This window comes from Triturus cristatus, chromosome 6 (genome assembly GCF_964204655.1).
Source record: "Triturus cristatus chromosome 6, aTriCri1.1, whole genome shotgun sequence".
NCBI classification, from domain to species: Eukaryota; Metazoa; Chordata; class Amphibia; order Caudata; family Salamandridae; genus Triturus; species Triturus cristatus.
The window spans coordinates 410639566-410656777 of NC_140589.1; the positions used below are offsets into that span (position 1 = coordinate 410639566).

General features: G+C 40.8%; 1 protein-coding gene across 1 annotated transcript in view; it reads right to left on the reverse strand.

Moving 5' to 3' along the window:
• Window positions 1–17212, reverse strand: part of CSMD1 (CUB and Sushi multiple domains 1) — a 2626220-nt gene that overhangs the window by 734348 nt on the left and 1874660 nt on the right. Inside the window, exon 41 of the mRNA XM_085610820.1 lies at window positions 15459–15647. Coding sequence (XP_085466946.1) covers window positions 15459–15647 — 189 coding nt within the window. The remainder of the gene's footprint in view (window positions 1–15458; window positions 15648–17212) is intronic.

Below are 17212 nucleotides of genomic sequence, written 5' to 3' on the forward strand. Positions count from 1 at the left end.
CTTACTTTCAAGCTTCAGGTCTCCTCGCAGGCTCACAGTGGAGGTTCCTTACTCTCACAGTGCATGCCTCCTCTCAAACTCGCATTGGAGATTGTAGTTGTAGACTCAATTAAGCAGGCCACTATTATGGCTGTACGGTGCCACGTAGTTACGTGTGCGCTTACAGCCAATAAGATGTCACCTTTATTTTTTGCTGCCTGCAGACATTTTTCACAGCCAAAAGAGTAAATATCGCAGTCATCATGGTCCTCAGCTGATTTCGCGGTTTTTTTGCGAATCGCGAAATGCTGGCGGGTCTGAAAAACTGGGTCGATTCATAAGGAACACTGATATTATAAACAAAATGAATGCCACCATTATTTCTAAGCAGTAGTGTCAAATCAACAAAGAAACTAATCCAGTCTTCGATTTTGAAAACACCCTCGCATCTGTAGTTCATACACCGCAGAAGTTGACAGTCCCCTATAATTTTACTATACGAAGAAAGAAGCATAATCCAGCCGGTGGCCACTCTAAAAGGCTGAATACGTTGATTAGACAGCAATTTCTCACCTTTTTTCAGCCTCCAGGAGGAAAGAAATCTCTACACTACAAAATAAACGGAGGAGAATCAAGAAGAAAAGTTGCAGAGAAATAATGGTCAAAAACACGAGCAGCTCTGCAAAAAAACAGTAAGCTATTCTGGCATCTAATTGCTGAAGCAATTGGAAGCAGAAAATCCCCTAATGCCTCTCTGGTTCCTCAAAATGAATGGGAAAAGTATTTTCTTGAGCTCTATTAAAGCACATCCGGTTAACTTTAGTTTCAGAGAGCTCTTCAATCAGAATCATTTGAATGAATCTGACCTGCAGATAATAATGCCATCTGAGAAACAAATTGAATGATACATAAGGAAGGCTAGAGCCTCAACAGAAATAGGTCCAGACAATATCCCTGTAAAGGTTCTTCAGAGCAATCCGGAAGGATGGAGCAAGTTTTTAGCTCTTCTTTTTATCTACTATTGTGATACTGGCCACATTGCAAGCTCATGGACAGAAAGCATTGTCATTCCACTTCTAAAAAAAGACTCCTGCCTCTCTCCCTGTAATTATCATCAAATCGCACTCCTGGATGCAACTGGGAAACTTTTCACAGCAAGTATCCTAAATCATTTAAAAGACTGGGCCTTTAACAAGGGTGCAATTTCGATGGTCAAAGCAGGCTTTCGGACGAAAGATTCTGTGACTGACAATATTGCACTTTTACAAACAATTATCAATAAATATGGAACAAATAAGTTGCAGGTGGCCTATAGTGTGTTTGTTGACTTTTCAACAGCCTTCACTTCAACAGGGTACACAGTTATACTCTGTGGAGGAAATTAAAGAAAATGGGGATTCTAGAAGCTCTCTTAAGCCAAATTGTCACTTTACATTCCTCAACTTGGTGTAGAGTGAGATAGGGCGGGTGGGTCAAGTGACTGATCCATAAGTTACCTCCTCTGAAAGGCCTGAAGCATGGATGATTACTAGCCCCTCTTTCGATTTCCTTATTCCTTAACAATCTACCGGACTGCTTTTAAAAAATAAATAACTTCCACCCTTATGCATCAAGCCAAAATCCAGTCGGTAAAATACCGATTCGTTAATAGCTCCCGGTATTGTGTGAAAAATACCCAATCCCAATGCATCAACCCAAAACCCGAGCAAATAACGAATCGCTAAATAAATAACCTCGAACATACCGAATCGCTAATACCCAAAATGCTAATTTACCGAATCGCTATATACCGAATTCGCAATTACCGAAATCACTATTAGCTCCCGGAAATTGCCAATAGCAAATAACGAATCGCACCCCAATGCAACAAAACTCGCTAATAACGAAAATCCCAAAAATCGCTATTTTGCCAGAGCTAAATAAGGGGAATCAAAACCTGGAGGTAAAGTTACAAAAAAAAAAAAAAAAAAAATAACAAAATCTTCCTACATGTGCAAATGATTGAGGCAATCACTAAACCCTTAAATGTGGCCCAGGAGACCCTGTTGGCTCCCACAAAATGGCTGCCCTCTACATGCTTGCAAGGAGGATGCGGATCAATGCAGCAGGACAGCGCAGGAGAAGGGTCCAGGAGCGAGTGTTCAGACTGCGCATAACCTTGCTCGGCCAGAATGAGGACGAGGTGTACCAGAAGTATCGCCTCAATCGCGCTATGATCATGCGCCTGATTGCAGACCTGGAACCATTACTGCAGCACCAGACACACAGGACAAATGCTATCCCTGCGCACGTTCAGGTCCTATGCAGCCTGCACCTACTGGCCTCAGGGAGTTTCCAGGGGGTAATTGCGGTTGCCGGAGGTGTTTCGCAAAGCGCACTGTCACGCTTCTTCAAGAAATTCCTAGATGCCATGCTGACAATGCTCCACACACACATCAGCTTCCCCACAACCCCACAGCAGTTGGACCGCACCAAACAGGCATTCTACCAGGTGGCACAATTTCCACATGTGATTGGATGCATCGACTGCACGCATATCCCCATATGTCCTCCGTCAGCAAATGAGTACCTTTTCAGGAACCGCAAGTCATACCACTCGATCAACGTGCAGGTTGTGTGCGATGCCAACAACATCATAACGGACCTAGTGGCACAATTCCCAGGGAGCACACACGACTCATACATCTTCCGCAACAGTGGAATGCACAGGCGACTACTCAATGGAGAATTTGGAGAGGGACTCCTGTTAGGTACGTAGAACTACGCTTCCCCACACCAACACCACACATGCATGTACATCACCAATGCTAAGTCTATGCTTCTATCTTCTAGGTGACAGTGCTTACGCCCTGCGGGAATACATACTCACCCCATACCTAAATCCAGCAACCCCGCAGGAACATCGCTACAACGCTGCACACATCAGCACGAGGAATGTGATAGAGCGGACTTTTGGGATTCTCAAGAGCCGCTTCCGTATCCTCCACAAGACTGGCGGCGCCATGCTATACCAACCAGACACATGCTGTCGAATAATTGCTGTATGTGCAATGCTGCACAACATTGCCACCAGAAGGGGGATACCCATGGAGGTGGACAGGGATGACGACCCCCAGGCTGACCAACCACCCGCCCAACGACGACCGGCACACATCCCAAACACAGCAGAGGGCCATAGGAGGCGGACAGACATAATGCAAAATCATTTTTGACCCTGGGTAAAATGAGACATTACAAGTTGGTGTTGGGTGCAACTGTTTAATGCACAGTAGCACTGAGGATTGTGCAACAGAACTAGCATTGGGAATCATGCTCCGATTGCATAAATGTAAATAAAAGGTTCCTTAAAGTCAGGCCTGTGCAAACACAATAATTGGATGGCCATGGTTGCTCCACCATGGACCTGCAGCATGTCCAAATTTCTAGTGGCGCTTGCCACGTACACCAAGCCTCCGCTCAGGTGCATCCAAAGCCTCACCACGGCCTGTCCCCGTGGAGGCACGCGAACTTCGGCGCCTGGTGCTGGCCTCTGCCAGTGACACGCTGCTGACACTGGAGGCAGCCTCACTGGTGTCATCCCCTCCCAATGCTGCAGCACTGCATGTGCTGCTCTGAAGTTGTTCCACAGCAGTGGTGATGTGTCCCAGTGACTTGGCCACATCACCGCAGAAGTGCCCAAGGTCCACCTGCAGGGAGACTGTGCGGCGTGCCAACACAGCGGTGCAGTTGCTGTGCCGTTGTATGGCCTTGGTAGCGGCGGCAGAACGCAACATTAGCTGCCGGTTACTCCTCCTCTGGGACTCATGGCCCTCCCTGATGGCACGGGTGAGCTCACGTACCTCCTCCCTGAGCTGAGCATTGCCATCAGCAACCGCAGTGGTCTGGTCCCTGACCGCCGTGCCCATGTCCCTGACCGCGGAGCCCATGTCGGTGACTGCTGCAGTCATGGCGTGCATCTCCCTCGCTAGGCGCACGATATTGCAGCTGATGCTAGCCACATGTCTTCCCTGCAGGTTCTGTGTACGCAGCATCCTCTCCTCGATTGCAGAGGTTGTTGGGACATCCTGGTCTGCTGAGGAGACGGAACTGCGACGGGCCCTGTGACGCCGTGCATGTCTTGAGCCTCCAGGTGGTGCAGCAGGTGGTGTGGATGTGCGCTGCGTGGGTGCCAATTGCGGGGGGGGGTTGCCATCTCCTGCAAGGGCGCAACTTGGTGCCTGTGCCTCTGCGGTATTGTGGCTGTACTAGCTGCAGGCTGTCTTGCTGGTGCCGTTGCTTGTGGCGCAGGTGCTGGTGCCTTGGCTTGTGGCGCAGGTGCTGGTGCCTTGGCTTGTGGCACTGGTGCTGGTGCCGTTGATTGTGGCGCTGGTGGAGGTGGTGCTGGTGGGGTGGCAGGTGTTGGCGGTGCGTGCGCATCCTGCGCAGTCTCCTGGTCTGACTCCACGGGTGTCTCCGAAATGATCAGCTGGTCGCTGTCGTCAGAGTCCCCAGGTGATGCATCTGTGTGTGAAACAGTGCATGATTAGTGGGATGATTACACCTACATAGTGTTGTACCCATTAATGTCCCTCTGTGGTCCAACAAATGAACAGTCTACAGCCATGTACAAAATATGTGGTGTGTGCTCAGAGGATTTACGCCTGTACCTGCACTCTGGGCTGACTAGACTACAACTCCCAAGATGCAGTAGTGTCATGTGTGGAGCTGTCTGTGCCAGAGCTGCAGACACAGTGAGATTGGGCTGGGGGCATGGGTATGGATTTACGCTATGCTGGGTGTGGCACAGGCATGCATCTTACCTTGGGCACTTGTGGCTGCGCCGGACGTGTCCATCTGGATCACCCCCACGACGGCTTCCCGCTCTATCGTCCCTTCCACAAGGTCCTCCAGGGCTGTGTTGGATGGTGCAGTGGTTGTTCCGCCTCCAGTCCTTCTTGCCTCCCGGAGCCTCTCAGCAATCCTCTCTTTTGCGCGCTTCCGCAGGTCATACCACCGTTTTTTAAGGTCGTCGATGCTGCGGCTAGTGACGCCAACCGCATTGACCCTCTCACGGATGCGCTGCCAGATGCGCCGCTTCTCGGTCTCAGGCACCTTGAGGGACAGCTTGCCAAAGAGGCGGTCGTGTTTGCTGGACACTCCCTCGATGAGGTACTCCAGCTCCCTGTCCGAAAACTTCTTCTTGCGCTTGCGTGCAGATTCTGCGCTGGATGGCACTTCCTGCGACATGATGGATGTGTGATGTGAATGGCAGAATCTGTGTGGCCTCACTCTGCACAGCCTGTCCTTCTTTCCAGCTCCTGTCTGCTCCTCTGTCGAGGCTATGTGGGTGGGGCAGCAGTATTTCCTGGTTGGTGATGTCATCAGCCTGTTCCCGGAGCGACGCGGCAATTTGCGATTTCGCTATTACCGATTCGGTAATAGCTAATTCGGTATTACCGAACTCGCTATTAGCCAAATCGGTATTACCGAACTCGCTATTTGCTAGTGAGGCCGTTTGCGTGCCCCGCTATTAAGGAATCGGTAAATTTAGCGATTTTTAAGGAATCGCTAAATTTCACCGAATCTGTTGATGCATGCCAATTACCGATTCCTTAATGGCGATTCCTTATTTTTCGCTATTAAGGAATCGGTATTAGTTTGGTTGATGCATATGCCCCATTCTTCCTAAAAAAGCTTCATGCAACAAATACATTCTAATGTACGCTGACAATATTTTTGACCTTACACCTATTGGTTCATAGCGTAATATAGACGCTCTTTTTAAAAATACTGAAGCAAATTTCTTAAAGGTAAATATTACCAAATCAAAAGTGGTACCATTTAGGGGGAGGAAACATCATATCCACTTTGACCTCAAATTGGGTGTGAGACCTGTAGAGATAGTAGAAGTGCATACCTACCTGGGAAGAGTATTCTCACGGACACTCAAAACCACTTCTCATTTCTAGCATATGGAACTTAAGGCTGCAGCCCATATAAGAGGCCTAAAGAGATTTTCCTCTTTCTCTGGAAAGATACATTTTCAGTCCCACCTCGAAATCTATTGTGCTAATTTTCCTCTACCTTGTCATATGCACTAGAATATACTTCTATAAACAAATGGCATATCTTGAACACAAATGAAGGGAAATTACTCCGCAAAATAACCACTATGAGCCAAGCTATATCAGTTCAAGCACTACGTCTTGAACTCTCGATAGCCAGTGCCTACTCAAGAGCCTTGGCCAACTTAATTAGATAGGCGTATCACCTCTTGCATGCCGAAGAAGGCTCTTTGAGAACACTCTTAAAGAGCAAAACCTTTAAGGTCGGATCAAGATATTACACTTTTAATGAAAATCTCATGACAGCTTTAGAGCACTTTCAATGCTTTATAACACTCTTGCAGTCTTGATCAAATGCACTTTTGAAGATAGTTTTCAAAAATGTGACTCCAAGATTAGGTTTTGACCTTGTCATTGCACACTGTTCCCAGTTATCACACTTTAGGCATTTTACAGTTACTTTAGAGTATAATATTCACCAAAATTATTTAAGATTCACCCTTGAACACAGCATCCGATGCTGCATCATTATGCTTCATTTATGGATCTTACCAATAAATGCCTACACAAAATTCTGGAGCAAGGGACAAGAAAGGATTATGCGAACTATGTAGAGGAGGAGTTCAAGATATAGCTCCTAACAAAGTCCTTGTAGAAGCTCAATATCTTTTTTTTAAAGTTTTAGATATCATCTATTCACTGCTTTAAAATCTATTTAATCACTGTTTTAAAAAGAAATTATGTTTATGGTTTGGTATATTTATAATACTGTATTGATTTTGTATTCATTTAAAATGTCTGATCTCAGAAGAGGTCTAAATCAATAAATTGAATTTAATTGAATAACCCACACAACAGTCATCCAACCCATAACTTTATCATGTCATTCTTTTAAAGTAAATTTCTTAGTTTGCAAAAGAAAAATGTTAAGGTGCAATAAGCAAAGCTAACTTTAACTTCACTTTAACTACTGATTTTTCCTGTGAATATTAGGGCTTTCTGATCATAAAACACATACAACAGTTCCTTGTGCTCCATACGCGGCACACAGCCTTTGGCAATACACAGCAGAGGTTGGGTACAGGGACTACTTGGGTGGCCAAACTCTGCTGCTCATGGCCTTTGGCCAAAGGCACTCCTCTGAGTTTGTTAGGACAAAATACTGAAGAAAAATTATAGTGTGGACAAAATATTGTGTCAAGAATATCGCGGACAAAAATATTGTGAAAGTACGTTTTGAGAAAGAAAAGTTTTACTATACTTAAATCCACATAAATGGACCTGGATGATACATTTATCTTCAAAGTACATAGATGTGGAGTTAAGAATAGAAGATCTAGAAGTACCTATATACACTTACGTTCGATATTTTGGTCCTCAATATTTTTGACACAATATTCTGTACAAGCCATATTTTTTACATTGATAATCTGTCAGATAACTGCTCCCAGTAAAGATCTAGTTTCATGAAAGGTTTATTATAATTCCTTTCAAACCTTTTTCAATATCTCCATCAAAAGCTTCCTACAGGAATTAAAATCTGAAAGGTTACATTTATGACTTTCCTTTTAATTTGCTCATCGCTTGATGGATAGGAATGAAAGTTGCCAGGCTGAATCCAAATCAGATGAACTTTTTGAAATGCTGTGTACAAATCTGTCTACTGGCTCCAAATTATTTAGCAAAACAAAATAAAATACTTTTCAATACAAAACAGACGTAACCATAACTATGCAGGCGCATTTTAAGAAACTGTTTAATTTCTGATACCATGATCATATTTCTCAACATTTGGATGGTGCAATGCTTCTGAAGGTATGTTATAAAAAAAAGTCAGAGAACCAGTCTCTAATTGTGGAAACCTAACATACAGCTTAACTGCCACTCATCTGCCTTTATGATTACAAGAAGATGAAGATGCATAATGTCCATTTTCACTATTTTTATGCATGAATGCAGATCAAATGGAGCAACCATAATTATGGATTAAGAAGCATGTCACAGCACCAATTCATCAAGTTCAGCAATGAGGCAAGAAGCCTTCTAATGTACTGCCCTGCATTTCCACTAAACAGGATTCTTTTGGCTTTCACACAATGCTAACTATCAAGCAAATAGTATGAAAGTAATCACACAGTTCTAAATAATTAGCATTTTTGATTCCTCGATTTATAGCTCCAACTAATAAAGCCCATATTGGACTTAGCTCTTTTTGCAGGGTCACTCCCACTGTTTTGTCTTAAGTTGCTGAACCTGTTTTTATCAGCAGAGTGCACTTTTTCTCTTCTGACCACTGTTAAAATGTGTGTGCTCTCTCCCTAAACCATGGAACAATTAGCATATACCTGATTGGTACAAGTAAGTCCCTAGTATATGGTACCACGTACTCAGGGCATATACATTAAATGCTATTAGTGGGCTGCATTGCTCATAGTGCCACCCACTAAAGCAGCCTTGTAAAACATTCCTCAGGCCTGCCTCTGTAGCCTGAAATGCAGTTTTAAATTGCCTATTGACCTGGCAAAATAAACATTTTGCTTGGCCGTCCTTTGTATTACTTATAAGTCACACCTAAAGTAGGTCCTAAAGTCTCATAGGGCCGGATGAAAAGAACTAAAAAAGTTAGGGAATATGTTCTTACATTCGGGCATTGGCAGCCTAAAGTTTTTTAAAGTTAATTTTGCACTTAAATGATCAAACAACTAAACTCACCATTAAATAAGGTTCAGAAATTAAGAAAAAACTTTAGGAAGCTTTGCTACCATTTTACCAGCCAGAGATATAACATTAAATATTTGTACCACACCTGTCCTATTGAAAATGTAGCTGGACCTAGACACTGAAAAAGCTTTTAGCCCCCAATAACTTAAACAAAACACATTTTCTAATGTAAATTCTAACACTCTGTATGTATTAGGCATCCTGAATAGCAGATTTTTAAGGGACAGTTTAGGGGAGACCTAGAAAAATATACAAATAGGTTTTCGTTCATGGGTAACGCAAATTTCGTTGGCATTTGTTACTGCATGGGTTTGAACTCTAGTTTAGTGAATTTTATGTAGGTTATATTAATACACATTTCAGCCCACATATGCCACAATTTACATTTAACTCACATGCCTTTGGAGGATTTTCTATACCATCTGTCATGGCCTTACGGGAAAATTAACAAGATCAATTGGGTGAAACCAATTTTGCTAATACTATTTTAGAGCCAAAGCAAATATACTGTAGCAGTGAACAGCATTATCAAGGTGTAAATGTACCAGCGAAAGTGAGGTCAAGAAAAAAGTGAAAAATCGGGGGTGACTGTGCAGAAAAGCAATTTTCCCACAACTTGGTTCAAGCATACCAACCTGGATATTATCCTCCTGTAGGAAACTCATTAAGTCAAATTTAAGAAAGGAAATCTAAATACTGAAAAAGACTGTATTTTGTTTCTTTAGAGCAGTTTGCCTTTGGGGTTTCACTACTCTTTTAGGGAAATATCAGATGGTAAAATGCTTAAATCCTCAATGGGCATCAAACATCTTTGAGCACAGGCTAGTTTTCCTTTTAAGAATAAACAATTTTTTTTGGCTTACTACTACTACCTAATAGTGGATTAACTTCAGCCTCTAGTAAAATTGCATAATTGAATGTGAGGAAATATTTAGCAATTGAGTGAGATTTTAGGTACATTGATTTGGATCATTTAGGGCCTGATTCACAGAACTAACTTAAGACAAAATCCTAAACTTACTACCATTTTGGTATTCACAGAAGGCACTTACTCATTTTGGTATTCACAGAAGGCACTTACTCATTTCGGTATTCACAGAAGTTAGGAGTCCTAACTTTAGGACTCCTAAATGCCTTCTGTGAATACCGAAAGTCCTAAAATTAGGATTTTTCTCAGTTTAGTAGTAGTATAGTTAGGACTCCTAACTTTAGGACTCCTAAATGCCTTCTGTGAATACCGAAAGTCTTAAAATTAGGTTTTTTCTCAATTTAGTAGTCCTAAGTTTAGGGCTCCTAACTTTAGGACTCCTAAATGCCTTCTGTGAATACCGAAAGCCTTAAAATTAGGATTTTTCTCAGTTTAGTAGTAGTATAGTTAGGACTCCTAACTTTAGGACACCTAAATGCCTTCTGTGAATACCGAAAGTCTTAAAATTAGGATTTTTCTCAATTTAGTAGTCCTAAATTTAGACTTAGGACTACTAAATTGAGAAAATCCTAATTTTAAGACTTTCGGTATTCACAGAAGGCATTTAGGAGTCCTAAAGTTAGGAGTCCTAACTATACTACTACTAAACTGAGAAAAATCCTAATTTTAAGACTTTCGGTATTCACAGAAGGCATTTAGGAGTCCTAAAGTTAGGACTCCTAACTTCTGTGAATACCAAAATGAGGAAGTGCCTTCTGTGAATACCAAAATGAGTAAGTGCCTTCTGTGAATACCAAAATGGTAGTAAATTTAGGATTTTGTCTTAAGTTAGTTCTGTGAATCGGGCCCTACGACTCTTCAAAGGTTAGCAAGAAGCAGAACAAGGTTAAAACAGTTTTGATTATAGCTAGCATGGTAGAGAAGTTTTGACAAATTGCTATTTGGATAGATTGTAATGAAATCACTAGAGAATGTACATGTTTATCAAACATTTCACTCAGCAGAAGCTTTAGATTATTTGTCAGTACCGTTCATACTAAGATGAGCATAGTCTCTATACTCCCTATAAGTTTCTCTAACTATGCTGCTATATGACTGAAATCCAAGACATTTGCAGTAAAAAAATCATTTTACTCCAAGATGAGAAAAGGGGGGATTGAGTTGAAGGAAATAATTTATAAATGGTTTGAGATAAATCTTCATAGAACCACTCTCCTACATTTATGGGGCACATTTAAAACCGCACTTAATTCATATTATATAATATAGCATTATTGAGTGAAAGAAGGTGCAAGATTATCTATAGGGAGGATAAGATTGCAAGAGCAGAGCAAGAAATATTGTCACCTGTTTCTGTGAAACAGAAAAGCCTTGGAAGAAGTCCAAAACATTGAAAAAAGAGTTTTACTATAGAGAACATATGGCTAAACCAAATACTATTGGTGATTACACTGAATATATGGGTAAATTGCAGCTTGGTCTACAAAAGTGAGAGCAGAAACAGAGCACAAGAGACCTGTGACTTAGAGAAGAATTGCATTATCCAGGATTCATTAGGAATCCAAGATATTTTTCTAAAGAACTATAAAAAAATATGCTATCAGGAACCTGCAATACAGTGATCACTGATCCTAGAATATTGTTTCCCTTCAAATATAGGATAATTCTCAAATGAGCAGGTTCGGGATATAAGTGAATAAGAATTGAGGAAGTAGCTTGTTAATCGGACAGGTACAAAGACTAGTGGAAAGGATTTGGTCACACCCTATTCTATAAGAAATTCATAAAAGAATAGAAAACAATCTTACAGATGATATATAATTAAGAACTAGGTGTAGAAAATGCTTTCCCTGTTATTTTTTTCAGGGAACACCAGTGGAATTTCTCTAATTAAAGGATCTGTAGAATCAAGTTATTGTAGGCCTTTAACCCTGCTAAGCTCCGAGTATGAACATTTCTTCAAATTCCTAGCGAATAAATTAAAGGCTCAAGTAGCATCTTTGCTTCATAGGAACAAAAACTGGTGTATATCTAGATGTTAATGTGCTTTTAATACTATTAATTTAGTTTAGGCCATAGATTTATTTTCCAACTCTCAAAATCAGAGAGTAATAGTTCTGCTTGACTCTGAAAAGCCTTTGACCTGGTGAGGAGGGCAGGTTTATTTCTTCACCTGGAAAAAGTTACATTTCTTTTTCAGCTCGCAAAGGTTTTGGCCAAACCTTAGAGAGGATTGCAGCCTCCACCACTGACAAGTGTAAAAAAGGCAAAGCAGGAGATATTGCAGTTACTAGAGGCACCTTCAAAAAGTGCTCCATATGAATTCGATGATGTTTGTTTTGATTTATGAACAACTGGTGATTTCTATCATTCAGCAGAAGGAATAAAAGACAAAATAATTATTTTCTTTACATCTAATAGAAAGCATATTGACTGTGCTTTAAATAAAATTCAGGAATACGCAGTATTACGAGGGAAAATCCTAATAGTTGAATAAGGAGATTTTGTTATTTAATCCTACCAAAGAAGCTCTTCCTCTCACATTGCAAAAAGGATAGCCTAGCAGCAGACCTAAATAACACCAAAATATATATGTTTGTGATAAATACAAAGACACTTACAAGGTAATATCCATCCCTATCCTGACATTATTAACAAACTGTCAGGAATTTCTTGTCTATAATAAACATGGTAGACTTAATTAAAATGATGCTGGTGTTGGTATTAATATTCTTAATTTCTAGTATGCTTTGCAAATTATAATCTTTTAAGTAAACAGAGGGCTGATTCAAATCAAATGGATTAGAAAACAATCTTGCAAGAGTGGATTGAAAATATATATGCTTAGGAAAGGAGGGGGATTCACTTTACCTAATTTATTATTGTATTACCATGCCACATTTGCTAATATTAGTTTTAGGCTGGTTCTCCCTGAAGAGGAGGCTGGCTTTATAGTTCAAATTCTCTACTAAAGTTACAAAAATGTAGTTTGTCAAATGTTTTTAAGTTGTCCAACAACAACAGAAAAATTGGGTCAAGTTCGGTTTACACTTATCTCAAAGGAAAAGATGATCTTTTTAAATTAAAAATCTCTTCTATCTTTGTTCAACTACAATACATGATGAGACATATGTCCCACATTAGACAATTGGATTATAGGAAATGGCACACTATTGGTTGGCAACATCTGGCTGAGCTTTGTACAGGAGGTAGGTGGAAGGCATGAAGCTCAATTAAAGCTTTGTGTCCTACAAAAAAAAAGTTGCCTCTTGCGATCAAATAATGTAGAAATGAACTATGACAACTTTGTAGTAATAGAAAACATATTGGAATCAGAAGAACTGCAAATAGTTAGAATTGAGCACTTGTAAAAAATTAGGTAAGTACAAATAATTTTTGTAGGTATTTCATTGTTAAATTGAAAGGAGTTGCTAAGGTAATTATTGCAAAACAAATGTGGAGAGCTATCTAAATTTAATTCAAAATGTGTTCGGGAAGCTGATTTTAGATGATATAGGGCCAGATGTACAACAGTTTTTAGTTTAGTTTTGTTTAGTTTTTTTAAACAGAAAACCTGTCCATTTGCAACCACTAAAAAGGGTTGCTGTATGTAAAAACTCTATTTATGAGTCAGTAACCTATCACTGGCTCACAAAATAGGGTTTGCGAGTCACTGTTAGGAAGGGGCATTTCAAGGTCATCCCTTCCTAATAGTGAGTTGGACTGGTATGTATGATTGTTTTGCGACTGCGCATGCAGTCGCAAAACAATTGCAGCTACTACCTACTTCAAGTAGTTGGTAAGCCAGTTGCAAATGGGAAGGGGTTCCCATGGGACCCCTTCCTGTTTGTAAATGTATGCTAAAGTATTTTTTTAAAAGCAGACAGTGGTCTCACGGACCACTACCTGGCCTTAGAAAATTAAAAGAAAAGTTTTCATTTTTTTTTTAAAGCATTCCGTTTTCCTTTAAGGAAAATAGGCTGCATTTAACAAAAAAGTTGATTTATTTAAAAAGCAAACACAGACATGGTGGTCTGCTGTCCCCGGTAGGCCACCATCCGTGGAATATATGACTTTAGAACGCAAACAATTACAACGTATTCTTTTACAACCCGGCCTTAACATTGCTACTACCATTACATTGCATGTTTTTACAACGCATGCCATTACAGCGTATTTTCAAGAACTACCATTACAACGTATTCCATTACAATGCATAACATTACAATGCATGATACTTTTAGTGCAACAGTAGGGTAAGTGTTGGTTAGCCCAGGGGGTAAAAATTACTATCCCCACTCCAGTAAGTGCAACATTAGGGAAAGTGTTGGATAGCGTAGGGGTAACTATTGCTATTCCCAGCTACCCCAAAACCCATACCCACCCAAAAACTTAAAAATCTCTACTACTTACCTTATAATGCATTGTAATGGCATGCGTTGTAACGGTATGCATCGTAATGGCATTCATTGTAGTGACATGTGTTGCAATGGCATGCGTTGTAATTGTATGTGATGTAAAGGCAGTTGCATTGTAACAGTTCCGTTGTAAAAGCAGTGCGATGTAAAGACTGCCTTGTAATGGATGTTTCTCCCGTCCCTGTGTTCTTGACCATTCCCAATGTGTAGCAAATTGCGACCTGCTTCATGAATATTGATGAGGCAGGACATTTCCGACCTTATTGGGATTCACCAAATTTGACTAATACAGATTAGTACATTCCGTTTTGTGAGTCGCAAATTGTGATTTGCAAAAAATAGTGATTTGGGAATCGCAAAACTAAATGGTAATACATCTTGCCCTAGATGTATTTGTACAATCCCTTGTGATCTGCAAAAACATTGTAAATAATGGTAATCCAAACATTTCTCCTCACTGTTTATGATGCTGAAATGCAAACATTGGACAACAGCTGCATGTGTGTGGGACTGCGCAAAGTTAGAAGGAAATTGTGTCAGTTTTTGCTTTTTATTGACCAAAATGTTACCTGTCTACCCAGTCCTCTAATTACTTTATAGGGCTGTAATTAAACAATTCAGGTTTATTTCATATAGTGAGTCAATTTGTTGGATGGTCATTAATTCCATAGCAATGGAAATCCCCATAATTTCCTCATTTCCAAGATAAGCATAATAAAAAGTACATAATGAAAAAAACTAGAAAAATAATTTGGAGATAGAATAGGATATTTTTGGAGATGTAACAATATTTTTTTAATTTACTTTAAAATGTTATTGTATTTATTTTGAAGAAGGAAATTAGTAACAGGGCACTTCAACTATCTATGCTACTACCGTTAATTAATTTGATAGTATTTAAACTTAAACAAGATTAGATAACAGATCATAGGGTAATAGCTTGCGAATTTAGATGGCAATGTTATTGTTGTACTTACCTTGAAAAATGAAATTAGTATTTAAGAGTTTCAATGATCTGTGTTGCTACCTAAAATGAATTCAATAGTATTTAAACAAAATTATGATTACAAAACATAGCATGGGGTTCTGAAACATGCTATTCATATTATTTCTGGATAACTATTGATTGACTCACTCTCAATTAAAGAAGACAGATACTCTATGAATTTGAATTTAAGGGAGGGTGACCTGTGGAGCGTACAGTTTGCCAACATGAGTGGTTTTGCTAAAAATGTAGAACATTTTAGGTTTGTGCCACTTAATCTCATTTTGTTTGTTTTAATTACACACACAAGGCCAAACACAAAAAAGACAGGCTTTTTGAATTCAAATGGATTTAGATTGAACACCTGATTACAGTCTACTTACCATCAAATATTTCTAGCTCATCAAATTGTTTTTCACTCTGAAACATTTCTACAAATATGGAAACATTGTAGCTTGGTTCAACTTTTATGCTCCAGGCACAGGTTTGAGAGTTGGGGTAATTTACAGGATAACCTGGACTTAGGATCACGCCTGATGAGTCTGTGTGCAGTTCATTCTCTGGGCATTGTGCTGGATAAAAAAGAAAAAAGGAAATATTAATGTTTTGCTAGTATCACATAGTAATATTGCCATTTGATCAATATCTTTCTCACATTCATATTTGCATTAATAAAGAAAATTGACAATTTGATATTATTTATAGACTATTCATGCAATAAATATTGTTACATCCGCATTAGATAAGTCTTCGTGTGTGTGTGTATGTGTATATACAGCTACAGCTAGTTATCTCAAGTAACCACAACTCGAGCCCTAAGGTAATTTTATAACTTGTGCTCCCGCCATGCACAGTTTTCTCATCAATAATTTCACTGCAAATGTTACAGTGATATTATCCATGATGTCTTAGACAATGTCATCAGTGATGTGTTATATGGGATAATTAGCAGTGCAGTACTTGAGATAACTGTAACTATAACTATAGAGTTCCTTTGGTTTATAGTATTTTAAACTTTACGTTGTTACTGAACATTTCATTTAACTATAACATTACTTTAACCTTTTATTTTGTCAGTGAATGTCTAGGTTTCCTTTTTTACCGTAAAATAGTAATTGATATGTATATGCAACCCGTCACCGGGCATGACCCTCGTCTGTGCAGGGCGCTACAGCCAATCTCTCACTGTGCATGAACTTCGACCGTGCAGAGAGGGGGGTTGGCCACAAGGCCTGAGGCCGGGCCCTGTGGCCAATCACCCCAAAGTCAGCCAATCCCACGCTGTGCAGGACCTTTGGTCGTGTGCAGCAGTGGTAGTCCACAGGGCCTGATGTGTGGGCAGGCCCTGCAGTCAACCCCGGCATGCAGCTAGCCCTGCACTGCACACAGCCTTTGGCCGTGCACAGTGGGGAGTTGGCCACAGGGCCTAGCTATAGGGCCAAATTGTGCAAAGGCAGCTAACCCCCACGTGGCACATGGCCTTTGGCCGTCCGCACAAGGGTTTCGAGCCTTTGCCATGTGGTGTAGGTGTGCTTTTGGTCCCCGGGCCCCTATCCTCCAGGGCGAAATATAATTAAACAGGGGCAGGGAACAAGCAGCCCACCTCCCCAAGCCTTCTTTGGTCCCGGGGACTCCATCTCCTGGGCCAAATATCATAAAAAAGGAGAGATGGACATGCAGCCTTACTAACCCCCGGGTCTCCATCCCCAGGGCACTATCTCTTTTAAAGGAGCGAGAGGCCACATGTCCCCCTCCCTCAGTCTTATTAGGTCCTGGGGACCCGAACCCCCAGGCCTGTTTTTTTAAAGTGGAGAATGGTCACATGGCCCCCTCTCTAAGCCTATTTAAGCCCATGGAACCCATTCCCAGTGGCTTGCATTATTTTAAGGTGGGGTCCATGGCCCACCTAGGTCTTCTACCATACACATGTTGATGGTAGTGGGGGGAGCCCCTGGCCCCACGTGGCCCCAGCAGCTACCCGCATGTTGTCGAAATTGGCATTGCTTCGCCCCCAGGGAGCAGCTATTTAGACTACTCACTTCAAATGGGAGCGATATCTTGATCTGTTTCCAGCTGACAGGAGCTTTTCTAAAGCTCCTGCCTGCTGAGAGCAGACTTTGTGTTTGCTCCTGTTTGG